This window comes from Cibotium barometz, chromosome 23, assembly GCF_041138505.1.
Source record: "Cibotium barometz isolate CiBa-2024 chromosome 23, ASM4113850v1, whole genome shotgun sequence".
Lineage (NCBI taxonomy): Eukaryota > Viridiplantae > Streptophyta > Polypodiopsida > Cyatheales > Cibotiaceae > Cibotium > Cibotium barometz.
Genome location: NC_141068.1, coordinates 17,517,757 through 17,544,905, shown reverse-complemented (window position 1 = coordinate 17,544,905; position 27,149 = coordinate 17,517,757). Strand labels below are relative to the sequence as shown.

At 43.1% G+C, this 27,149-nt stretch overlaps 2 protein-coding genes across 4 annotated transcripts; both read left to right on the top strand.

Annotated features, from left to right (window-relative positions):
• The first annotated feature begins 889 nt into the window (after positions 1–889).
• LOC147625684 (pentatricopeptide repeat-containing protein At3g03580-like) lies at positions 890–7,762 on the top strand. 3 transcript variants are annotated; one of them, XM_086817192.1, is made up of 3 exons: positions 890–1,103; positions 2,010–2,069; positions 2,177–7,762. In XM_086817192.1, exons 1-3 carry the CDS (start codon positions 944–946, stop codon positions 6,055–6,057), a joined length of 4,101 nt encoding a protein of 1,366 aa, XP_086673318.1. In that variant the 5' UTR covers positions 890–943; the 3' UTR covers positions 6,058–7,762. The 3 variants fall into 3 exon arrangements, with proteins under 3 accessions (XP_086673318.1, XP_086673319.1, XP_086673320.1); XM_086817193.1 differs by having other exon boundaries at positions 1,012–1,103; positions 2,010–2,056; XM_086817194.1 differs by lacking the exons at positions 890–1,103; positions 2,010–2,069 and having other exon boundaries at positions 2,232–2,354; positions 2,447–7,762.
• On the top strand, positions 6,302–26,627 carry LOC147625683 (small COPII coat GTPase SAR1A-like). The gene is made up of 5 exons (XM_086817718.1): positions 6,302–6,461; positions 6,580–6,637; positions 25,506–25,551; positions 26,099–26,213; positions 26,308–26,627. Exons 1-5 carry the CDS (start codon positions 6,302–6,304, stop codon positions 26,625–26,627), a joined length of 699 nt encoding a protein of 232 aa, XP_086673844.1.
• The last annotated feature ends 522 nt before the right edge of the window (positions 26,628–27,149 follow it).

The window sequence follows — 27,149 nt, the reverse complement described above, 5'->3', positions numbered from 1 at the left end:
CTTCTCCTTCCTCTCCACCGACTTGTTCCTCCTCCACTGACCTGTCATGTGCAGAGAGGCACAGACAGAGCACATGAGACCTCATAGCAAATATGCTATGAGGTCTCTTGTGCAAATACCCTATCCTGTGTAGAGAGGCACAAACAAGGCACGTGAGACCTCATAGTAGCAAATATGCTGTGAGGTCTCCTATACAGATATCTTGTCTTGTGTAGAGAGGCACATACAAAGCACGTGAGACCTCACAACAAATATGCTACACATGAGACCCAACTAATAAATTGACCTTACGAAATTCGAATTCTGTGTGCTATGCTGCCACACCTACATGTGCACTTCTCGATTGGTACTTCCTTGCATAAGCTTGGTACTCGGCCTAGCATCACACAATCTGCTTGTCCTCTCTACATGGATTGCTAGACATGTATGAGGACACCTCCACAGGCCTTTCCCTACAAAATTACCATCCTCTATTTTGTCACTAAGAACAAAACCAATCAACTTAACACAATAAAACTACAAAGTATACCACAAGATGAACCAATAATAGTTCGAGGCTACTTTAACAGAAATAAAACAACAACTCGTTTATCAAATATTGGAAAATATAGGGTGTTCCTTTTTACTTCTGTTTTTGAGTTCCTTTTTTAAAGTCATTTCACAGGCAAATAATATAGAGTTACCTTTTTAGGATAGGTATGCCAAAATTTGTGACAACAACAATTGAGTTGAGATATTGAGAAGAGAAAAATGACAGTTCAGAGAATTATTTAATAATTAAGAAGAAAAATAATGACAACAATGATATTTTAATAAGAAAATTAATTAAGAAGAAAAATAATGACAACAATGATATTTTAGTACAAATAAAACAAATGGATATGTTAAGCTCTTCTTTCTTCCAACTCTTCAGCTGAGAAGAGTGCATTTCAGACAGGCCGCAATGCTTTCACACTCCCGCGTAGAACCTTTCTGCTGGTGCCCAAGGGGCGATGAAGCTCGTTTTGCGTACCTCCCCAAAGTGACCGTCTTCGTCTGCTTTCGGCAATGGAAATCCCCAGCATGCTTCCTGCTTGCCCATCAACAGAGCACTCCAGCACAAGGTCAGATTAACTTTAAACATGTGATTAACATCTGTAGCTACAGTATCTCTCCTTCTATATTAGTATGCCTGTGAATTCCATGTCTTTAATGTGCGACTAAGGCATAATTCTCCATTGTATGTCTCTGGGATGCTATTAGTACGTCTTTAGGATGCCAATACGATGCCCTTAGGATGTGATTAATATGCCCCTAAGATGTGATGATTATGTCATTAGCATATCGTCTCTCTGATGCCATCAGTATGTCTTTAAGGTGCCATTAATTATGCCCTCAGCCCATGATTAGTATGCCCTCAGGATGTGATTAGTATGCATTTATTAACATAGTTTTCCATTGGAACTCTTTTCATGTTGTGTCTTGAGGATGCCCTCAGGATGTGTTTAGTATGCGATTAGCACAATATTCCATCGTGTGAATTGTATGCCTTTACAATGTGATTAGTACAAGGTTAGCATAATTTTCCTTTCTTTGTTTTTAGGATGCCATTAGTATGCCCTCAGGTCTGCCCTATTGAAAGTGTGTAATTAGCATAAGTTCACATTGTATCTCTTTTCATGATGTGATAGTTATCCAATAAGTATGTCTTCAGGTTGTGATGTCACACAGAGCATTGTTCCATCTTTTTCTGGTTGGGATAAGCACGTATGCCACAGAATTAGCTTCAATTCTCTTTACGTGAAGAGATTTGTTCCTTTTTCTTAGGATGGCTGTTAGGTTGTTCTTGGCCATGATTATCCTCAGTTATTTCTAGCATGCAGAGACTTGTTTTTTTTTTTGGTTGGGTTAAGCATGTAGTTAGGATGTGATTAGGGTAATAATCTTAAGGTGTCCTTGCCATATAAAATAGTATTTATCTTTTTAGGATGTATTTGGCATAGTGATCTTCATTTGCTCCTGGAATACAGAGAATTTATGGTTGTGGAACAAATGGCCCGATAAGACAACAAAACAAGTAAGTCAACAAGGTGATTGTCTGTTCCTGATGTGTCTAAAAGCACAATTTCTATGTTTGTATGTCATTATCATCATTGAATGACTCAGCAAACACCATGGCGGAGCTTATTACTTGTAGGGCACGCTTGGGAGGGAGTTCAACATATGCACCAAGAAGCTCTTGAGCCAGATCATCACACATTTGTCAATCTCTTGAAATGTTGTTCCAGTGTAGCACATTGCAATCATATCCATGCCTACATTATTGAACAAGGACTCGGGTCGGATGCTTTCCTTGGCAGCACCCTTATTGACATGTATGCCAAATGTGGAAATGTGGAGTATGCATGCATGGTTTTTAACAGATTGCCACTACAAGATGTGGTTACATGGAGTGCAGTGATTGCAGGACATGCCCTGCATGGGCTCTCTAGAGAGGCTTTCCAACTTTTTCAGAGAATGCAGCAGGAGGGCATCGAGCCAAACCAGGTAACTTGTATTTGCTTGATGAAAGCATGCTGCATTACAGGAGCCTTAGCGCAAGGCAAACAGATTCATTTTTATGTAGTGGACAGGGGGTTAGATTCAGATATCTTGATAGGCAACTCCCTCACTGACATGTATGCAAAATGCGGAAGCCTTGAGGATGCTTGCTTGGTATTCCGAAAGTTACAGTTTCGAGATGTAGTTGCATGGAATGTGCTAATTGCAGGGTATGCCCAACATGGGGATGGAGAGGAGGCTCTTCAGCTTTTCCAACAGATGCAAAAACAGGACATGAAACCGGATGAAACCACGCTTGTTTCTATCCTGCAAGCATGTTCAAGTATTGAAGCCATAGAAGTTGGTGAGGTTGCTCACAATCACGTCATTGAGAATGGTTTTGGGTCAAATGTCTATGTGGGGAACACCCTTGTTCTCATGTATTCAAAATGTGGGAGGCTTGAGGATGCCTGTACCGTGTTTCATACATTGCCATTCCGAGATGTGGTCACATGGAATGCATTAATTTCGGGGTATTCTCGGCATGGGTATGCTCATGAGGCTTTCCAGCTTTTTGAGAAAATGCAAAATTTGGAAGTGGAACCGAATTGTGCCACGTTCATATCCACTCTTCAAGCCTGTTCCAGCGTAGCCTTGCTGGAGCAAGGTGTCTGGATTCACACTCACATTGTAAGAGAAGGATGTGAATCAGATTTTGATATTGGCAGTGCTGTCATTAGCATGTATGCCAGATGTGGGAGTATTGAAGACACTTACACGGTGTTCTGTAGATTACCGCAGCAGAGTGTGGTAACATGGAATGCATTGATCACATGTTTTGCCCAACACGGGGAGGTTCAGGAAGCTGTCCAGTTTTTTTGGCAAATGCAGCAAGATGGCATTGAGCTGACCAAAACTGCGTCTATTTGCCTTGTGAAAGCATGTAGCAGCATGGAAGATTTAGGGCAAGCCATGCAAATTCATGCTTTTACTATTGAAAGTGGGTTGGGGCTGGATACATGTGTGGGGAATTCTCTGATTGATATGTATGTTAGATGGGACAAACTTGAGGATGCATGTCTGGTGTTTAACAGAGTGCCAAATCGAAATGCAGCATCATGGAGTGCATTAATGGAAGGATATGCGCAACAAGGGCATACACACGAAGTCCTTCAACTTTTTGATCAAATGGTACAGGAGGTTGTGGAGCTTGACAAGTTTACATTTGTTTTCCTTTTAGGAGTGTGCTCCAGCATAGGAGCTTTGGTTTGTGGAATGCAAATTCACACTCACATCATTAAGTTTGGCTTTGAGTTAGACATCTTTGTAGCCAACACCCTCATCAACATGTATGCCAAATGTGGGAGCCTTCATGATGCATACATGGTGTTTGGCAGTTTGTCAACACGAGATGTGGTCACATGGAATGCACTGATTGCAGGTTTCGTCCAGCATGGACATTGTGAGGAGGCTTTCCATCTGTCTCAGCAGATGCAAGAAGAGGGTCTAGATTCTGATCAGGTTACGTTTGTTTGCATGCTGCAAGCATGCTCCGATTTAGCAGCCTTAGATCTTGGACAGAAGATCCACATACAAATGATCAAGCGTGGATTGGATCTGGATTTGTTAGCCTCCAACACATTGATTGATATGTATGCTAAGTGCAGTAGCATTGTGGATGCAGTATTCATGTTTTCCAGATTGCCAAAACGAGATACAGTGTCATGGAATGTGCTGATTGGAGTTGCTGCTCAGGAGGGGTTTGCACGAGAGGCTATACATATGTTTCACCAGATGCAAATGGAGTGCTTTGAGCCAAATCAGATCACTTTTGCGTCTGTGCTGCAAGCATGTTCCAATGTAACAGGCTTGGACGAGGGCAGGCAGATACATAGTAAGGTAATTGAAAAAGGTTATGATACAGACTTGTTTATTGGCAGCACCCTTATTGACATGTATGCTAAGTGCCGGAGTCCTAAGGATGCACATAAGGTATTCAAAAGCCTGCCTAAGAAAAATGCCATTGTCTGGAATGTGCTAATTGCCGGGTATGCCCAGCAGGGGCATGCTCAGGAGGCTCTTCAACTGCTCCAGCAAATGCAACATACAGGCGTGGAGGCAACCAGTGTCACATTCCTTTCCATCCTGCACGTATTCTTTAGCCTAGAGTCCTTAGATGAGGGTAGAAGGGTCCATGCCCACATCATTGAAAGCGGGTTGCTGGATTTTGTTTTAGGTAGTAGTCTTATTGATATGTATGGAAAATGTGGGCACCTTAATGATGCAGCTATAGTATTTGACCAGTTTCACAAACGGGATGTGCTCTTGTGGAGTGCACTGATATCAAGTCATCTCCACAGTGGACATCCTAAGGAGGCCCTGCAATTGTTCAAACAAATGCAACAGGAAGTTATTGAGCCAGACAAGTTCACATTCATTTTGACCTTGAAAATATGCTCTAGCATGACTGCCCTGGAACAGGGCAAGCAAATCCATTCCCTCATAATAGAAAGTGGTTTAGAGTCGGAGATATGCGTGGGAAATACTCTCATTGACATGTATGCTGGCTGCGGAAGCCTTGAGGAGGCAAACATTTTGTTTTGCAGGCTGCCAGAGCGAGATGTTGTGACATGGAGTGCAATGATATCAGGGTATGCTGAGCACAATAACTATGTTTTAGCTTTACATTGTTTTGAGAACATGCAGCAACAAGGCTTAACACCAGATAATGTGACATATCTGTCCATTTTTTCAGCTTGCAATAATGCTGGCCTTGTAGACGAAGGGTGTCTTCACTTTAGAAAAATGATAGAGAAACATGGCATTGTACCTACAATTGAACATTATAATTGTATCATTGACCTTCTAGGCCGGAACGGCTGCATAAATGAAGCCCAAGACTTACTTGAAACTTTACCATTCCAATCTGATATTGTGGCTTGGACTTCTTTGCTTGGATCCTGCAAAAAGCACAGCAATTTAACCATTGGAAAACAATGTTTTAACCATGCTGTTTCCATGAAGAGCAAAAGTGCTGCTGGGTATGTTTTCATGTCAAATATCTATGCCCAGTTCGGCATGCAGGAAGATTCGGAGAATATGGAACTTCTAAGAAGGCATGAAAAGATGTGGAAAAAACCAGGAAAGGCCTTCATTGAGATAGACAGTCAGGTGCATGAGTTCACAGTGGGAGATAATAGTCACCCACGGACTAATGATATACATGCAAAACTGAAGATTTTAAACCTGCAGAGAAGAAATGATGGATACTTGGACTTGACCCAAGACTCTGTCTTGGATGAGGAGAAAGAAGTAGCTTTATGTGGACATTGTGAGAAATTGGCTGTTGCTTTAGGACTTGTATGTTTGCCTCAAGGCACAACCATTCGTGTAGCAAAGAACCTTCGAGTCTGCACAGACTGCCATAATGCTGCCAAGACAATATCCGAGATTGAAAGCCGAGAGATAATTATAGCAGATACTAAGTGCATTCATCAATTCAAGGACGGAGTCTGCTGTTGCGAGGGTTACAGTTAGTAACTGACATGTTAGAAGGCCATCCTTTACTATTGTCAGAATGAATGGTAAACCACATAGGCATCCATGTGAATCAAAATGTGGCGTCCTTGTTATGGTTCATGAACGGATTTTATAAGCCCATTCTCAATATATGCGTGTCTGCACTAGTTTAAGGATGGAGCCTGCTGTCACAACCTACACCTAAGAAGTGGCCTCTTCATCATCACTGGTCAGTTTCAGAGTGCAAGACAAACCACTTGGCATGACTGTCAGGTTTGATTGGGGTGAAATGGAATTAAGCCTGCTTTATGTGTGCAACTTTACAAGCCTCTTCAGTGATGTTTCTCACAAGCCGGCTTTGTGCTCGAGCAGTTTCAGAGTGCAAGACAAACCACATGGCATGACTGGCAGGGTTGATTGGGGTGAAATAAAAGGAATGAAGCCTACTTTATGCGTGCAACTTTACAAGCCTTGTCAGTGATGTTTCTCACAAGCTGGCTTTGTGCTTGAGACTAATGATAACGGATTTAAATGTATCAGTTCTGATTTATTGCTCTTGGGCAGAAGAACATGGACAGCAAATGGAACAACAGAAGAGGTTGGGGTGCCTTAAAGGTTTGAACTGGGCACACACATTCAAATGGGTTCACAACTAATGCCAAAATTTTGGGAGGGTCATCGACACAAACTTTTGGTGCTGGTCAAATTTCAAACTCTGATGGAGGTGGCCAATCCCCTCAAGGGAAAGCTGGCTAGTGTGTTTTATCACCCCTCCCTCTGTGAGACCAATTCTCCAGGAGAACAAGCTCAATCGTGTGTCCTTCCTGAAGACCAGACTCCACCCTTCATGGGGAGTTGTGACACACCAGGCTGGCCATAGCTTGGGTGGTGGCCCATCTGAGGTGCCAGGCAGCATACCAGGCAGCGCATGGGCAGTAGGCAGGGATGGTCAGCAGCATTAACACATGTGAACATGAAGCAAGTCGTGGAGCAGGCCAACTATGGCAAACTGGCTGACTAGGTCACACCGCGCCCCTGCCCCCCCCCCCCCCCCCCCCCCCCCCCCCCCCCCCCCCTTCCCCTTCCCTCCCAAACCCCTATATAAGGGGAGTTTGGTAATTCAGTTCCTCATCGATTCTCCACAAGGCCGAGCGTTGGAAAACGATCTGCAATCACAGGCTGAGTGTTGCATGTGGAAGGCTTATAGATGAATTGTTAACTTGATTAGATCAGAAATTCAGCACTTAAACTTGATGATTTGCAATGCACATGAAAGAGAGAGCAGCAGGAGAGAGTACACCGTATTGGGTCCCAAGTAACGCTCTGAAGGGCCCCCACCATGAAGGTGTATTTGCTTGTATCGCTAAATGAGTAATGGATAAACTGTTGGCTGCAAATCAGCACCAAAACCAACAATGTAGGATCTGCAGTGAAGGAATCAAATAGGCCACCTTCTGGTGTGCAGTCTGAACAGCTCCTGATGCTTGCGTTAATCCTCCTGATGATCTCTACAGGCTGCGTTTTCCTTCTACAACAGCTCGCTTCTGTTTTCAACACCTTTCCCTTGCCTTTTACCTTACCTTGGACTGCCCAGGGCATGTGCACAAGCAAGAGATGAGAAGACAAGGCTCGGGAGCACTCTTATATAATGAATATGGGGCTGTTCTACTGGCCCATTGGGCATATGGTCTGGGGACAAATATTCAGATATATGTTGTGTTTCACTTGTGTGGCCTCTTGTGAGATAGGCGCCTATGCATGGGCACCCTGTATGGCCAGCTTTCTGCCCTTTGGCCTGGCCAATGGGCTGTCCACAGCCCATTGGGCATCTGGTCTGGCGAACTTGCAAAAGAGGTCAAATATTCACATATATGTTGCATTTCACTTGTGTGGCCTCTTCTGAGATAGGCGCCTATGCATGGACACCCCGTATGGCCGGCCTTCTGCCCTTTAGCCTGGCCAATGGGCTGTCTACAGCTCATGGCCCCAACAAACCCTAAGGTATATTGCTAGCTACCATGCTAATGATGGGTTCAGGCATATACAGAGGCTCAGGTTTCCCTCCCGTGGGTCTGATCTTACCCTCCCCACTATAATTGTACTAACCACTGGGTCGTGGTTGGGAGTTTCTTGGGGCAAGTCAGTGAGGTATACCCCACTGTGGGGCTTCCAAAACGATGACCCTTGTGTTGATATTGAGCCTTTTCGGTCTGGTCTAAGTGTCCAATCCCTGTTTCCGCTTGGGCTTTCTGGTCAGGGATGAGATTTGGAGTGTTCCTGGCCGGCTTAGAGCCCAAGCATCCGGAAGCCTGGCCTGAGGTTGCCCCCATGTGGGTCTGGGTATGCCAATGCCTTGGGTGCCATGGGCTGAACACTCTTGGGCTTTCTGCTGTAGTGTTTCATCTAAGCATTCTGTGCGAGAGTGTAGACTCAAAGTCCATGGGTTGAAACATCTGCACATCCCATTAGATCTGCGTGTCTAACAAGGCATGGAACCCGTGACTTCCACTTTCATTTCTTAAGAATGGCGACTAGATCAGAATGGAGACTAATCCTCATGTATCCCATATGTTTTGATGGCACTTTCCCTCCACATCAATGTAATCGAACAAAATTGAAGAGACTAGCGCGTTATAACCAGCTGGAAACTAGCTGGGTAGAATATAAGCATGTGCTTCTCTAAAGCTTGACTGGAGCCTACACCATTCCTTAGTTGTGGTTAGCCAACCTCCTTACCATGCCTTAGCATGTACTTCTCTCAACCACCACTACAAATCTTAAGGACCCGCTTAAGCAAGAGAACTGAAGTAATGACTAGTTAGGCACCCTCTCCTCAAGTGCATGGAAGCCTACACCATTCCTTGGTTGTGGTTAGCCAACATGCATGCACACAATACAAACTAGGTTCTACAACTCAAGTACACTTCCCAACCCGAAGGAGCATGGTTGAGTTTAAGCCATTTATTTATCAACTCTTGAACCTTAGGATTGTGCAAAAGCTTGTTCACATGACCAAGCTAGAAATTGCCTCGAGTGTGCATACGAGCTCCGATTTACAAGCTGACAAGCCTATTGAGCTTATGAATACATTATTCATATCTTTCACTTAAATGCAACAAAGAGAGCTATGTGACATAGGAGCCATTCATTGATACATCTTGGCCCCCATCAATTGACAGTATGTGTGCGCTCCTAAAGCTAACTACTTTACTCCTCATGCTTGATGTAAAGCTTGAACCAGTGATACGGCGATGGTGGATTGGACCGTCAAGATCCTTTGAGCAATAAGAGCCATTGGTATTTGTTTTGTGGACCACAAATAGGCCCTCCCAATGTATCAAGAACATTTTGTTGGTTGGATAATCATATTCTGACGCGGAGTCTCCTTTTATGATCGTGTGCTTCTTGTGTTGCTTAGTGAATCTAGTATTCATTTTAGTGGCATGATCTTCAAGAGTGCTAATACGTCCTCTCTATCAATTAAATAAATTCTAGCTCTATTGGCACAATATACTTCACACCATACCCCTTGTGAGTAGTGCGGTAAGTCCACAAGTCTGAAGGGAGCCACTTATCCCATGAGTAATGATAATCTATTGGAACCAACTTTGAAACTATGCCACATACGATGCCACTAGTGTTCTCCACACACACAATACATTATTGGTAGTATGGGAAAGACTTTATGTGCTTCATTAAGAGGCTATCCAACAATGCATTACTGCAAAACCCTAGGCCTTGGTCAATGGCAATTTCTAACGGAGTGTCAAATCTATAACATACACATTTTAGAAGAAAGTTCACAACCGTTTTGGCCTTTGCATTGGTGGTTGCTTTTGCTTTAGCCCTATAATCCATGGCTACTAAGAGATAGATTTCCTTTCAAAGTCCACGAAAGCAACCCTACAAAATCCAAGCTCTTCTTCAATGGCCCATAAAACAATAAGGGGTGGCCACAATCCTCATAGATGAGCTTGTATATGATCATCGTCCTTTATGTGGATAGCCTCATCTTGATGGGGAAGTAGAAAAAAAAATTCTTATAGAGCGGGAACATTTTCATATGTCTACGGATGTATGTTGGGGAGATACTATAGGCATTTTGTATAGCTAGAGATGCAAAAAGATGCTTCTCCCCTGTGGATGTGAAATAATACGAGAGACTTGTGGGAAGTGTTATCTTCTTGTGCAATGCAATACTATGACATTAGCTCTACAATTGGTGTGTTGAGTAGGTTTTAGACCTAGAATAACCTGTTGAAATACATCAAAGATACACACGAGTAAAAAGTTTGGCATCACCTACACTTGGGCAAACCTTGACTAGATGTTGTGACTCAAAATAGGTAGGGGAATATAGCGATAGGCAGTCACTAAATAGCTTATTGTTTCTCTTAGATTAAGAGTTATATCTTGGACTAGTAAAAAATAACTTGCATTTTCTAAGAACAAAGCAGGTTGCTTTGCTTCATGTGAAGTAGTTTGGATAAGGAGGATTCTATTATGCACTCTTCTGGCTCAAATAGCCCCTCAAAGCATGGTACTAAAACATGATATGCCTCTTTTAGAAATCAGCAAATGGAAATCTTCTCTTCCTCAAAGGAGAATATGTACATCAACATTGGTAGCTTAGCATTGGGCCACATAGATAAATGTCGTCACCGATGGTGATCATTTCCAAAAAAATAAAAAAAACGTAAATCTTGGAGTGCATGTTAACATCAAAAAAGTTAATGCCACCACAATTCGCGATTACTATCCCTTGCCTTACACTGAGCATATGTTAGAAAGAGTCGCCAAAGGAGACACTTATAGCTTCTTGGATGGCTTCTTAGGCTACAACCAAGTGACGATAGATGTAGCCAATCAATATAAGACATCATTTACTACAGAATAGGAAACCTACATGTACGCCTCTCATGCAATACAACTTGACCAATGCCCCTGCCACCTTTCAACCCTTGATGTGTACAGCCTTCAAGTATCTCCTTCAAAAGATCCTTTAAATAGTCATTAATGACTTATACGTACACTCAAAGTGGAAGGAGCATCTTGCTCATCTTCAGTTAGTCTTTGAAAGATGAAGACTCTACGGCATCTCATTAAACCCACTCAAATGCCAATTTTGGATTAAACACATTATCATCCTTGGACACATTTTCTCTAAGAATGTCATCTCCACAAATGAGAACAAGACTCTATTTTGAGCCACTTTTTCCATCAACAAATGAATGACCTGCTAAAACATCATGCATTATGAAAGGGTGATCCACCTTTTCTTTTTCCTTTCATGATACATGTGAATTTGTTAAATTCTTAGCACCTATAATACCACCAAATGATGTGTCAAAATTCCTGCTATCTGCCTCAACCTAACCAAGGTCTAACAATAGACCCATTGCTAGAGGACTCTCCACGTCCACTAAGCACATATTGTTGTTGCTCTCCATTCACATTGTTATTTTCATTGGCCTCTATGAAATCTAGTGTATACCATGTACTCATCTCATCAAAACAACATCCTTGCTCACTCACATCTCACAAGTAGTGGCATCATGTCATGAACTACTATGGGGATTCTATTCATAATATAAAATGCAGTTTGCTACTGCTTCATCCCAAAAATAATGAGGCATCCCTTTCTCATCCAATCGTCAATGCACAAGAAACTTTTACAATATGCATGTTCTTCCTTTCTACAACCCCATTTTGTTGTGGGGTGTACCAGCATGTGAATTACCTCATTATCCCATGCTCTCTTACATAATCACTAAATTCATTAAAGAAATATTCTCCCCCACCATCTGATCTTAGGCATTTTATGTACATGTCTTTGTCTCAATCATTCCCTTGAAGCTCTAAAAAGTGTGTAAACACTTATGTCTTTCATGAAGAAGTAAACACACACTTTCCTAGTGTGGTCATTGTTGGGATAAGTCGGAGCTTATATGTGTGTTAACCATGTGTGAGTAGCCCCATAAAAGGTTATTAGTGTGTTTGTGTGTAGTTGCGTGTGTACCACCTCTTAGAAAATGGATAAGCATGATACCAATTGTAAGGTCTCCCCCATCCTAAATAGGGGAAACCTTAAGATAGTCTACTAGATCTAACAAGAGAAAAATTTCCTACTTGTCGACACCTCGACCATGTAAAGATGCAAAGATACGCCTAATAGGTAGGACCTAGTTCTATCCCGTAGGGGAAGCGTGGTCTCCTAAATAACTCTTAAAATCAAATCACCCATAGAATGATTAACTTTAACTTGGGCAACCTCTATTGTTGATTCCTAGAAACAATGCTTTTTTCCTTATCTACGCGAGGCACAGCCGCTGGCCTAATCCTTTAGAGTAAGGTTGCCGATAGATCTACTTACCTATTGTAAAGTTTTCAGTTAATTCTATTGGAAAACTACCCAACTAAGCATGCATTAAAGAGGACTTCAGCACTTCATTGTACTGTTTTCTCAATGAAGCAACCTATTGAGCCGAAATTGTACTCTCTCTCTCTCTCTCTCTCTCTCACACACACACACACACACACATCATCATCATCACCATGGCTATGATACAAAAGCCCCCTAGCTCACAAATGGTATCAAAGCTTGGTATTAACCCATTTGCTCAGCCTCGACCATCTTGGTGCCGACCTACACGCTGCCCCTTCGTCATCCCCAACCGTGTTCGCTAGCCCAATCTCCTCGTTCGAATTTTTTTTTTGTATTCGCTTACCCTGTCGCGCCTGATGCTAGCCGTCATGCTCCACTTCAGCTTACACAGCGCACTTGTAGAAGTTTCACGATACCCCCCCCCCCCCCCCCCCCCCCCCAAAAAAAAAGGTTTTTTTCATAAATTAAGTGAAAAAGGTCCAATTAATGCTTCTACAGTCGTAATAATTTTGGGGCTTTTCTTAAATTTGGGCAAAATCATCTAATTGAAGCAAAAAAAAATTGGAACATTTTTTATTTTCAACAAAATTGGTGAAAATGAAATTGGGGGTTTCGCTAAAAATCACAAAAATTGTCCTAATTGAAGCCTCAACAGATAGAAAAATTAGGTCTTTTGTAAAAATCATCCCTCTACATCCCTCTACATCCACATTAAAGCCCCTGCAACAACATTATGGCTCTATCAACCACTGCAATTGACAAGTTCTCTAATGTTAGGTTCCCTACCTAGCATGATAAGTTGACTCCGACACGATATTAGAAGGTAGTATCTTTCTTTTGCATTTGGGTCTTCACCACCTTCGCTCCGAAGGGGGGATTGTTGGGATAAGCTGGAGCTTGTATGTGTGTAAACCATGTGAACCACTTCTTAGGGGGGGTGGATAAGCATGCATTAAATAAGCTCAAAGAGCAGGTTGCAACTTCAATCCATAAAAAGGACATCATTGTACTTGTTTTCTCAATCAAGCAAGCTGGTGCATTTGAGCCAAAATTGTAATGTCTTGTTCTCTCTCTCTCTCTCTCTCTCTCTCTCTCTCTTCATCACCATCACCATGGCTGTGATACGAAAGCCCCCATAGCTCACAGTTATTAATGAATGATACATAATAGTGACATCCTTTGTTTAAGGATGTTTTTGTTAGTCCCCAAACATTAAAATGCAACACCTCCAATGGTCTTTAACTCATATTTATATCATGTGGAAATGCCTACTTAGATTGTTTTCCCAATTGGCATACTTTGTTCTAAACGATCATTTGTCATGCCATTGGCAAAGAGCTTCCACCCCCTTGTGCCTCACCCAGTCCATTCCTAGCTTAAGGCACAACATCTCATCAACAAGCCCAAGCCCCAACCTCCCCCAAAGAAGAACAAATAGGAGACATCTCGCAACCATTTGTTTCTTCCCTACGGCGAGCCATGGAGGAACCTTCAACCGTGCACACGCCATTAGCACCAGATCAACCTCCCATAACCACAATTCCCGCTCCCCAATCCACTCAATGATGAGTGAAGCTTCTCTCAGCTTCGCAAGTGATATGTTTGATCCCTAGTACTTACTCACACACCAGGCCCACATCTATGTAAGGTGCGTGGAGCCCAAGCCAAAGATTCCCACCATCAAACAGCCCAATGATCCATGAGTAGGATTCCCCGACCCTCCCTAAATCTATCACCCACTCCTACATCATCCAACCTCTGCCACATCCATTTCGATCATCCTTCTACACTTGGGGCCATCTGATACCCACCTCCACGAGACACTCAAGGATTCCATATGGTCTCTCACGGGCTATCTCATTCCACCAAACCTGACCCATGACTTTCAACTCCCCCTCAGAAATTGACACTCACCAATGTGTCAAGCTTATCAGCCATGTTGCCACGCCGCCGAGACTTCCAACAAGCGCCACATACTCCAACAACAAACAAGAGCTCGAGTGCTAAGATGAATATATCCACGAGAGCACTAGAATCTTAAGCCACTCCCAACAATTGCTTCAAGCTACATATGAGAAGAATGCCAAGATCAAAGTTGACCTCAAGAGAGTTAAAAAACGTGAAATCCATCTTCAAAATGAGCTCGTGGCCTGTTAACCTACCTAGGACATTGAGACGTACTATGTTTTACATCATGTAATTAATTTAAGTATTCTGAGTCATGGGCCGGGCTTGTCGGCACCATATGCAAAGGATAAAGGGATTGGGTGATCGCCGATGAGAGGCGCACCGTGAATATCTGTAGGATAAGGGTTAGGATCGGCCGGCCATGTATGGGCGCCCATGTGTGAACGACCAAGTCACCTATAAGAGTCAAATGTAACCCTAAAACCCTCATTCTCAATGTGTTGAATACAAGAGTGCTCTTGCCTTATCTTCTTGGTTTCCTTCTCCTGCGTGAGAGAGAGAGAGAGAGAGAGAGTGAGTGAGTGAGTGAGAGAGCGATCGAGCACTGTGTGGCGGCACAACGACGACGGCGAGGCGATAGAGCGGCGACGGCGGCTCCTTCTTCACTGCGACGCGGGAATCCTTCACGGCGGCGGTTTGAGCGGTGAGTGACACACCTTTGCTTTCTGTTTGAGCTTGCTTTCTTGGTTGTATGCTTGCAACCATTCGTGGCTCGCATACGGTGTTCGGCGGCAAGTCCCCAGCTCCGACTCGTGCGGTAAAAGCGCACATTTTTGGCACCGTTGCCGGGGAAATGGCTTGCACCAAGCTCCAGTTTGCAGCTTGGACTGCTGCGTGAAGTGAAATTTACACTGCAGGAAAGGCGATTGTGTATTTGTGTTCGGCGTTTTCTGTGTTATGCAATTTGTTTCAGCAATTTTGGTTTTCCTGGTTATTTTCTTGTTCTGCGTCCTGTTGTCTGGCTTTCTGCGCTGTGCGCGAGAAGACGCACGAGGGGATTTCCGAATCCCTAGGCCTGCGCTGCGTGCGAGCAGCGCCGCGGCCAAGTCCAAACCCTAGAAAACCTTTAAAAATATATATATATATAAAATCAAGAAAATTTTAAAATTTTTTATTAAAAAAAACAAACGTGTTGAGAGGAAAGAATTTTTATTTGGAGAAAAAAATTTTGAAAAGAAAAAACCCCCAATCGACCCCGGCCTCGATCTTTTGATTTATATATATAGGAGAGTGAGCATCCATAGCTTTCTTTCAAGTGAGAGCTTAAGGGACGTGGAGCTCTATATGTAGCCCACCTGTTAAAACCCTAAGATCTCTATATGTAGCTCTATATGTAGCCCACCTGTTAAAACCCTAAGATCTCTCTAGATAATTGTTATGCTTAAACATGCATAAATCAGGCATAAACTCAACCACCCAACCACCCCCGAGCCCAAGGGATGCACACATGAATCATAAATGAAATACATCATACCTCTACCTTGATGTTCCATACCATCAAGAGGTATAACACAATCCAATAGCATATAGCTATAGTGTGAAATGGTAGGTGAGTAGATATGGACCTCTACACAAGAGACCATAAATGACTTGCTCTGGAGAGTCAACTTTTTTCTCTGATCTTTGGACATATACTTTGGAAAGGACAAGTTGAAGAGGAACTGCACCATCTCATCATATTAGCTAGGTTTTTCTCCATCTATATAAAGAGCTGAGCATATGGGAAGTCATCTTCCACCCCTTTTGGATTTTCTCCAGACAAGAAACCTACTACTGCATGCTTGTTTCCTGGGGTGTGCTTGATAGTGAACTCAAACTCTTGTAACAACAGCATCCATCTGGCTAATTTTCCTGCCAGGTTTGGTTTGTTTACCAGGTACAAGAGTGCTTTGTGGTCCACATGAAATTCAAACACATTATCAAATAGATAATGCCTGGATTACTTGATTGAGTAGATCATCCCCAATGATTCCTTTTCTATAGTGGAGTAGTTCCTTTCTGTCTTTGACAACCTTCTTCTTGCATAGTAAATTGGTCGGAACCAGTCCTCTTATTTTGCAACTCCTACATCAAAGCACTTTTAATGGAAAAATTAGAAGCATCTCCAAATACCGATTCCGGAATGCCTCTTGATAGGATCCTGACTAGACATATTTGAATCTTTTACGGTCAGATTGTATAGGGGTATTGCCACATTTGGCAGGAACCTCATAAATCTTCTATGCCATTTGATCATAAGTTCTTTGTTGGCATTCTTGGGCAACTGCAATTTTACAATAATCTTGACCTTGTCTGGATCTACTGCCAGTCCTTCTACAGATACTATGTGTCCCAATAGAGATCTGCTCGGATAGTGAAGGCGCACTTGGCTAGATTGAGGCTCAACCTGGCTTTTTAACATTTCTCCAAGCACATCATGAGGTGCTTTATGTGGTCTTCTTCCTTTATAAACACATTGAAATCATCCACGAAGACTGTCATGAAGGTGGTTAAATATTCATAGAATATTTCTTGAGCCATCCTCTGAAATGTGGTTGGAGCATTATTTAGCCCAAAAGTCATCACATTGGAGGTAAAGGCTCCCCATTTTGTCTCACAAAGGCTGTTTTCTCCTTATCCTCCTCAGAAGCCATCCGCACCTGGTTATGCCCATTGAACCCATCTAGAAATGAGTATGTCTCATGTCCTGCAACCGCATCTAGTAGAGAATCTATAAATGGTAGCGGGAATGGATCCGATATGGTGGAGGTATTCAATTTGCGAGTCTATACAGACTCTGAGCTTCCCATTCTTCTTCAGGACAATGACTATGGGTGATAGCCATTCTTCTCTATCTATTGGATAGATGAACGCCACTCTCAATAGCATATTAATCTCCTCTTTGACCTGCTTGGCATAGTTAGGGTTCTTTCTATACTTGCTCTGCCTGATGGGAATTGCATCCTCCTTTAGGTTGATCTTGTGCTGGTAAAAGCTAGGATCAATTCCATTCATGTCAGAATAGTTCCATGCAAACACATTCTTGTAGGATCTCAACAGCTCTAGGAGACTTCCTATGAATTTGTGATTCAGTTTTGCACAAACTTTGACTGTTCTAGGTTCTTGATCATCTCCCAGGTTTACTTCCTCAAGCTCATCTTCCTAGACTTGGATGTTCTACCTCCTCAATTTTTCTTCCTCTTGCTTGCGAGAAACCATGGCCTCCTCCTGATCGGCATGTATTTCTGCTATACTGTCATGAGTGGACTCCTTACCCTCTCCTTACCTTCCTTTGTGCTTTATTCATTCATGAGCACCTCAGGATGAGTGATTAGGACTTCTGGATCATATCTCTGTACAATCCACTCAATGTCCACCTTAAAGAGTGACAACAGATCTGGATTTTCTTTTAGGATCTGCTCTTCCTCGTCATCTTCTACCTTTTCCAAGTAATTTAGGCCTTCTGTTAACCTATGGCGGACATTGAGACGTATTACTTTTTACATCATATAATTATTTTACGTATTCAGAGTTATGGGCCAGGCTTGTCGGCACACCACATGTAAAGGGTAAGGGGATTGGATGAGAGGCGCACCTCGAATTTCATCAGGATAAGGGTTAGGATCGGCCGGCCATGTGTGGGCGCCCATGTGTGAACGGCCAGGTCACATATAAAAGTCAAATGTAACCTAAAACCTCTCATTCTCTGAGTGTTGAATACAAGGAGTGCTCTTGCTTCATCTTCTCCATCTCCTTCTCTAGTGCGCGCGCGTGTGTGTGTGTGTGTGTGTGTGAGAGAGAGAGAGAGAGAGAGAGAGAGAGAGAGAGAGAGAGAGAGAGAGAGAGAGAGAGAGAGAGAGAGAGTAGCGATCGAGCATTGCGTGGCAGCACGGCGGCGGCAAGGTGGTGGCGGCTCCTTCTTCATCGCGGCGCGAGAATCCTTCACAATGGTGGTCTGAGCGGTGAGTGACACACTGTTGCTCCTTGCTGGTTTCCTGGTTGTGTGCTTGCAGCCATTCGTGGCTCGCACATGGTGCTTGGCAAGTCCCTAGCTCTGACACATGCGGCAAGAGCGCACATTTTTGGCGCTGCTGTCGAGGAATTGCCCTGCACCAAGCTTCAGATGCAGCTCGGGCTGTTGTTTGAAGTCTATTTTATCTTGCAGGAAAGGCAAAGAGAGGCGTGTTTGTGTGTATGCTGCTGTGTGCAGGTTTGTGGAGCTGTGTGTGTGTTTGCTGCTGTTCTTCAGTCATTTTTTAGTTCTGTTTTCTTCATTTTCTGCACATTTCAGTTCTGTTGTAGCTGTTAGGGTGTGCATGCACGCGTGTAGAGACAGAGGGTAGAAGAGCTGCTGTGCATTGTGCTGCTATGTTGGCACTCCCGCAGAGGGCGCCGCGGCGGCAAGTGGCCAGCCCTAGGTGCGCATGAGCTATTTTTCTCTAAAAATATAAGAAAAAAAAAATCAACCCAACCTGCGTGGAAAGAAATTTTTTATTGAGAAAAAAAATTGAAAAAGAAAAAACCCCCAATCGACCCCGACCTCGACCTCGGTCTTTTGATATATATATATATATATATAGGAGAGTGAGCCTCCATAGCTTTTTCTCAAGTGAAAGCTTAAGGGGAGGGAAGCTCTATATATAGTCTACCCCCCCAAGGACTGGGAGTGGGCATGTGGGACAAAGCCTTCACCTTCCCCCCACAGGCACCCTTGGACTTTCTAATTTAAGCCTCACACCTAGGCACAAATAGAGTGTTCTGAGGGCCACGGGAGCTCCGGATAGGCAAACACTGTGCTCTAAAGCATGCTAGGACCCCTTGAACGATACGCTCATCTCTTGAGCTATCACATGCCTTAGTCTAGTTTCGACCATAAGTAAGGGGGTAAAAACAGGTTGAAAACAAGTAAAAACGGGGTGCGAAACACTTGAGAAACCACTTGTGTGGGCTTCAAGGGTAGTTACCAACGCCCGTAGGATACCCACGTCACATGCATCTACGCTCTGGTTGGGTGCTAGAGTCTGAGCAACTAGAAAGCGTTTCAGTTTAAGCAGGCTCACACTATCCCTCCACATTAGCATCTTGGCCTTCAGTTGGAACCCAAGGAAGTGCAACCCAAGATCCACGAATAGATGCTAGTGACTCGTCCTCTGACTTTGAAGTCATGGAATGGCATCCTACCCAAAACTCTGAGGAAGCAAGCCAAAACGTGCCAGTTTGGGCCCCACAACCCGGATCTAGCATGTTTAGTCATCTAATAGAGACTTTTAGTAGAGCTACGCGCTTTGAGCTTACGACGACAAGTGAGGTAAATGAAGGAGGTGGGGAAGTAGATTCACCATTCACATTTCATGTTGTACACTCTGCCCTCCCAAATAGTGTCCATGTGGATATTCTACCCACTTCATTTAATGAAGGCTCTACTGAGCTACCACCTTCTGACGCTCTTCCTAAAGTAGAGGCCCCTAGAAGTCAAACCACAAGAAGTGACATTGCGTCCACTTTGAGAGAACCTTTTGGCATGCCAAGTTTAGATGGGATATTTCTCAATGAAAATTGGAAATATGACCTACACACGGAGACTCTGACTGACCTATACGACTGACCTATACATGGGTTACACATACCATGTAGGTTGGTTAGAAGTCATACGATCTACATCTAGTGCCACCAATCTAGATGAACAATAACAAATGATATGTGGAGTTATCCATAGAATTATCCAATTCGAGAGGCAAAATAGGGGAGTGAACCTAGTTTCAACTAGCCCTATGAGATTTTTGGATATGGGCAAGGCTAAACAACCAACCCTGTCGCAATTGGACTCCCTCTGTGAGTCCCGTAGTTCCTTCGTATGTTGTTTTACCTGGAGTCTCAATGCAGGTTGAGCCCACGAGCAGTAACTTTAGCTTTCCAACTTTGGCTCAACTTTCCCCATTAGGGAATCCACAATGCCTACTCCGATGATGAGCATGACGGAAAGTGCACCCGTTACCACTGTAGTTAGTACAACACCACTACCTAGTGGTACAGTACCTACATCAATGCGTACCAGTGCATATCGACCATATGTACCTATCGCTACTCATGCTCATGTAGCTCCCACACCTCCTGTTATGCCAATGGCGTATGCTCCACAAATGCCTTATCAGAACCCTTATCCAAGAGGAGATATGCCTAGTCACATATCATATCCTACGTCAGTTGCATACATACCAAGACCAATGCCAACTCCTGTCAACCAGGCCATCCCAGAAGTACCTCCACTAGCTATGCCTGCTCACTCAGGTGATCTAGTAGCATTTGCTCAAATGATCGGACGATCTATTGTGGAAAACATGCGTGGCATACCTGAGATACCTGAGAGAGAGCCTAGAAGCACGGCGGTACAAGTTGCCAAGCTCACTCAGAACTTCAGTGTAAAACGAAGATGTTAGGAAGCACATTGAAGTTTTTGAACACGTGTGTGATTCCTTGGAAGAGCACAATGAGCTACATAAGTGTAAAGCCTTAGGCTTAACCTTGAGTGGAAAAGCCAGAGATTGGTATCGAACTTTAAGGGTTGAAGAGCGTACTCACTATGTGCTTTGGGGAGTAGCATCTCAACTTCAAAAAGCTGAATGCGAGAGGAAGGAGAGTCAGTGAGAGACTTTATTAGTCGACTAAAGCATCTAAATTCTCGTTATACTCTCGATGAGCACTTCAATAACAACCAACTTCTTGATAGATTCATCCAAGGATTGCGCCACGAGGACATATACAATGGCCTAGTTATCAGAGGTCTTACGACGTGGGAAGCAGTCACTGCCAATGCAATCCAGCTAGAAGACAACTTGATGATTACAGGTAAAGAGGTGTCTTCGGAGACAAAGTCTGTTAGTTCGCAAGTATCTGGGCACGAGCCAATGACTGTAAAACCTATTGCCAAGGAGCCCAAGATATCCGAAATGTCTATAGCTGACCTTACTAAGGCTCTCCAAGAATACTGTAGGGGTAATCAAGCTCCTCAAAATAGCCATATGTACCGAGCAAGAAGAGAGCAACAATGATGTTCGGTTTTCTTAGGACCACATAGCACTAGTGAATGTCCCACATTCAGAGATAAATTCAATGGGACTAGCAATACATGTGGTAAGTATGGCCATCAATCTAAGGATTGCCTAGTACTTAAGTGTATGTTAGCAAATCAGGCACCACTAGCTTGGTCAAACACACCTCAAGTACCTACACTGATGCCTGCACCACCTCAAACACACCTCAAGTACCCGCACTGATGCCTGCACCACCTTCGAGCAACCGTCACAACACATAGTTCCAAGGAACCCAAATTTAGTCCAGTCTCTGCTGTTACCACACCGCCAGTGCTAGGACCACAACCTCCGCATCTGAGGGTTACCCCTATAAACCAGATGGGTTGTGAGTCACATAGTGCGTGTGGGGATTATGAAGAGGATATAGACCCCACTGTTCCATATGGGATTGATACGTTTGAAATGACTCCCCAGTATTACATGGAGGATCATTTCGAGCAAGTTAAGCCTGTATATTAAGCGGCTGCTCTTGCCCCACAAGAGGGCAAAACCTTAATACCTTTGCCAGGAGACCACCTCTTCAATGCTACGATTGTGGTGGACCGCATCGTGTAGCGGAGTGCCCTAATAGGCTACAGAAGATCGCTACTCAAATGCAACCAAATCAAGGGAGCACATCGAGAATGCCAGTACTTACACGTAATCGTTGTGGCATAGATAGTTTGATTGCTCAATGTCCACATAATCCAAGTGCACCCAAGATTACGCCATTGAATTTGGTTGAGGTCACCAATGAGGCACTAGAATCCACACCTGTTGTACCCACAAATGTAGTCACGAGACATAAGCGACAATGCTATCGAGCTAATGTATGAGCTAGAATAAACAAAGAGAGATCCACTGCAGAATGGCTTAGTTATGTAGGAGCATATAACGCTCATCGGCGGAAGTTAGTGGATAATTGGGGAGAATACCTCATGTGGTGTAGTCCGCAACCTCATGACATCGCCCAATTAGAAATCGAAGAGAAGCCAAAACTAAGTCGTACTATGAGAAGGTATCAAAATCGAGAGTTAGCTCAGCAACAAAAGGAAGCGGAATTTAAAGAAAAAAGCATGGCACAACAAGAACCGGTAGACTTACACCCCGCACTCGAGCATTTCAAATCTTCTACCACGGGGGAATGTAAAGTCATCTACACAAAAGCCCAACGAACGCCTACCAATGGGAGTAGCGGTGTCTACGATGGCCCGGTGAACTAGCAGATCCAGGTGAGGAGTCTAAACCAGTTTTTATTGCTCAAGACCTCACCAAGATGGAAGAAGCTACACTTAAGATGCTTCTTAAAGAATTCAAGGACATATTTGCTTGGACATACCATGATATGAAGGGTGTTCCACCCAATGTGGTGCAACACACAATTCCAATAATTAGCACTGCTAAACCAGTCCAACAACGTCCCTACCCAATGAATCCTAAGTATGCAAAGATTGTACAAGAGGAAATTGAAAAGCTTATAAAATGTGGATTCATATACCCTATTGAGAATGGGTTTCTCCGATAGTCATTGTACATACCAAAGAAGAATGGAAAACTCAGAGTGTGCGTTGATCTCAAAAAGGTTAATGCAGCCACCAGAAGAGATCATTACCCCTTGCCGTATTCGAAACATGTGCTTGAAAGAGTTGTAGGCAAGGAGGCTTATAGCTTTTTAGATGGGTACTCTGGTTATAATCAAATCACAATTGCAGTTGAGGACCAAGCTAAAACAGCTTTTATAACAGAGTTTGGAGTGTTTGCCTTTCGCATCATGGCCTTTGGCTTAACCAATACACCTGCAACATTCCAACAATTGATAAACACAGCCTTTAAGGAATATCTAAGGGACTTTTGTGAAGCCTTCTTAGATGATCTTTGTGTTCATTCCTCTTGGGACGAGCACTTGATGTGTTTACGAAAAGTATTTGAAAGGTGTAGATTATATCTCATCTCATTGAATCCTTTCAAATGCCAATTCTGAGTTAAACACGGAGTTATTCTAGGGCATATAGTGTCCAAAAATGGGATTTCCATCTACGAAAGTAAAATCAAGGTCATTTTGGAATTGCCCCCACCCACCAACTATAAGGGAGTCCAGCGCTTTATGGGCCATGTTGGTTATTATCGAAGGTTTATTTTATTCTTCGGTGAGATAGCTCGACCATTGTACAAGCTTCTCATCGAGTTTATTTGGACCGAAGATTGTGACCGTGCATATGAGTTATTAAAGAAGGCCCTGACGACGAGTGCTCCAATCTTGCGAATGCCTGACTGGGATTTAATCTTCCATGTGCATATTGATGCATCAAACTTTGCTATTGGGTGTGTACTAACTCAACCTAGAGAACATAAACTAGACTACCCCATTAGCTTTGCCAGTCGCCGCCGCCGGTTGAACGATGCTGAAATGAACTACACCACTATGGAGCGAGAAGGGTTGGCAATGATATATGCAGTAAAGAAATTTCGTTATTACCTTCTTGTTGCCACCCACCAAGTTTGTTTTCTATGTGGATCATCAAGCATTGTTGTATCTGGTGATAACAAACCATGCTCCACAGGAAGAATCACACGATAGTTGTTGATTCTTCTTGAGTTCGATTTCACTGTTATTATGAGACCTGGCAAAAAATATGTCATGGCTGATCATTTGTCTCGGATACCTAATGGTGAAGCTCCTACGGGAGTTGATGATGACTTACCTGACACTTCCTTGTTCATGGTGGAGACAATGCGTGAATGGAGTGAGAAGATTGTTAACTTCTTGGTTAATGGTTTTCCACCCAAAGAGCTTCGTAAAGATCTAGCTCGAAAGCTGGTCAAGGAATGCAAACCCTATTGCCTAATGGCCGAGACTCTTTATAAAAGAGGAAAGGATGACGTTCTTAGGCGTTGTGCTCGAGAGGATGAGTATCTATATATTTTGCAAGAGGTACATATGGGCTTTTCAGGAGACTTAACTGCGCGAAAGATATTGTAATCAGGGTATTGGTGGCCCACTATGTTCCAAGATGCATCACTTTTTGTGAAGGGTTGTGATGGATGCCAACGCTACAAGAAACCCCAGCGGAAAGATTAGATGTCCCTACATCCAATTAAAGTAAACCAACCGTTTGAAAAGTGGGGTTTAGACTTTGTAGGTCCAATTAGCCGAGCGGCCCCTGTAACACACAATCTCGCTATATTATTGTGACCAACTGACTATGTGACCAAATGGGCTGAAGTGAAAGCGACACGTAAGGCAGATGCGAGGACAACAGCCAAGTTCCTCTTTGAAAATATAATCACATGCTTTGGTTGTCCTTTTGAACTTGTGAGTGACAATGGTACGCATTTTATAAATGAAGTGATTAAGGAGCTCACACAACAAATTTCATGATATCCCATTATAAATCTACTCCTTATTATCCACAAGCAAATGGCCAAGTTGAGAGTACCAACAATAAATGAAGCGATTAAGGAGCTCACACAACAAATTTCATGATATCCCATTATAAATCTACTCCTTATTATCCACAAGCAAATGGCCAAGTTGAGAGTACCAACAAGACCTTAATCTCTATTCTAACAAAGACAGTTGATGCTCATCACACGGATTGGGATCTAAAGCTTATGCCAGCTTTATGGGCCTATCATACTGTGTACAAAGTGGCTATTAATTGCACACCATTCAAGATGGTAAATGGCCAAGAAGCAGTCATGCCGTGGGAATTTGTCATTCCTAGTCTTCGTGCTGCTACTCAAGAGGGCTAGGATGGTAATCCCTTAGTAGAGCGTTTGTATATCCTTGAGCGGTTAGACGAAGAAAGACAATTGGCGGTGTACAATGCCCTTGTAGAGAAGGATAGAAGGAAGAAATGGTTTGATCACCACCTGAAAAACAAGGACATGAAAGTTGGGGATAAAGTCATGATGTATGGAGTGCGTAACGAAAAGAAGAAGCTAAAATATGCTGGTAAGGGACGGTACAGAATATGTGAAATTACCCCGCAAGGTACCATCCGAGTGGAGACTCTCGACGGAGTTGAAACCGTTGGATTCCTCAATGGGAGTAAATTCAAAAGATACTATGACCCCCTAAGCCAAGAGGGATTACATGCAATCCATCAGAAGAAGGTAGCTAAAGAACAGGCTGAGCTTAAGAAGATACAAGCGAGAGTTGAAGCTAAAGAAGATACAAGCTTAAGAAGATACAAGCGAGAGTTGTTGAAGCTAAAGAACATCAGCAGCGTGTTAGGTGCCAACGAGAGGCCAACTTGGGGATTACGCAAGCATTTTTTGAGGACGCAAAGGAGGATTCACTAGAATCTGACCCACCTCTACGATACCCAATTGAGCTACAGAGTCCTTACGGGAAGGTGCTATATAATGCATTATTGGATACGGGAACTCAACACAATTTGCTGTCATATGGAGTGTGGTGTCAACTTGGAAAACCACCCTTATCCAAGAGTACCATCCAAGTTAAGGGTATCAATAAGAAGAAAACCACTGTCTTGAAAATTCTGCACACTCCTGTTGCTTATGACAAGGGGACTGTGGTTCAAAGCTTTTTGGTTATGCCTGCTCGTACCATGGAGGGAACTGTAAACTTAGGGCGCAAATGGATGTTAGCCACCAAGTGCAATCTCTTGCAGAAATTGGCTCAGCATCAGCCCCAACACAATACCCTACGTTAGAAGAACTAAGCATTGGGAATATCAAGTTCAAAGCTTTTGATTTGGGAGATCACCAGATTGCTCGCCATGTTTGCAAAGACTATTATGCTAAGGTAATTTACATCGAGAGAGATTTTAGGATGGGAAATTAAATTTTTTATGCAAATTCAATTGCACCAAGAGTTGGCTGCAAAATGAACATGTTTTTTTAATGGCATAGTCTATCTGGTCGATGCTGCTGACAAAGAGAGATTTGTTGAATCCAAGAAAGAACTTGATGGTCTCCTTTCCGATGATTCTTTAGCTCGTGTTCCTTTCTTAATCTTAGGGAACAAGATAGACATACCTATTTCACCTTCAGAGGATGAGTTAAGGTATTACTTGGGGCTTTCCAATTACACAACAAGCAAAGGGAAGGTAAATCTTGGTGACACAAATATCCAACCTATTGAAGTTTTCATGTGCAGTATTGTTAGGAAGATGGGGTATGGTGATGGTTTCAAGTGGCTATCACAATACATAAAGTGATGTTGTTGGCACTGTGTTCCTTTATAAGTAAAGGTGAAGCTAAAACAATTATTATTTATTACAGATATGAGTCTCTCTGTGTTACGTATTGTTGGTTACAGGATTGATGCTTTTTTGGGCAAGGTTAATGCTAAGGACCTCTCACATCATGGTGCTCCGTGTGTAGAGGTGGCCCGATTGGTTTGGGTTGACTTTCCCACACAAGCTTGGAAATTGAGCTATTTCAAGATCTAGGTTGCCCAAATTGGAATGTGTTCTCTAGGGACTTGTTTGCCACAGTAACATAGTTTGTTGCATCCTTCACAGCTGATGAAGGATGGTATGTGACTTGCAGCTTGGCAGATCATTTCCCTACCGTATTCCTACATGCAAAGAAGGGAGGATTCACTCTACATCGCACATACACAGTTCTTGTGGAGTATGGTTACTTATTGGAGTGTGGAGAAGAGGTAAACAATAGAGCCTACACCTATTTAATATATATGCATTGTCTCTATCACATATTCTCACGTATTATTACTA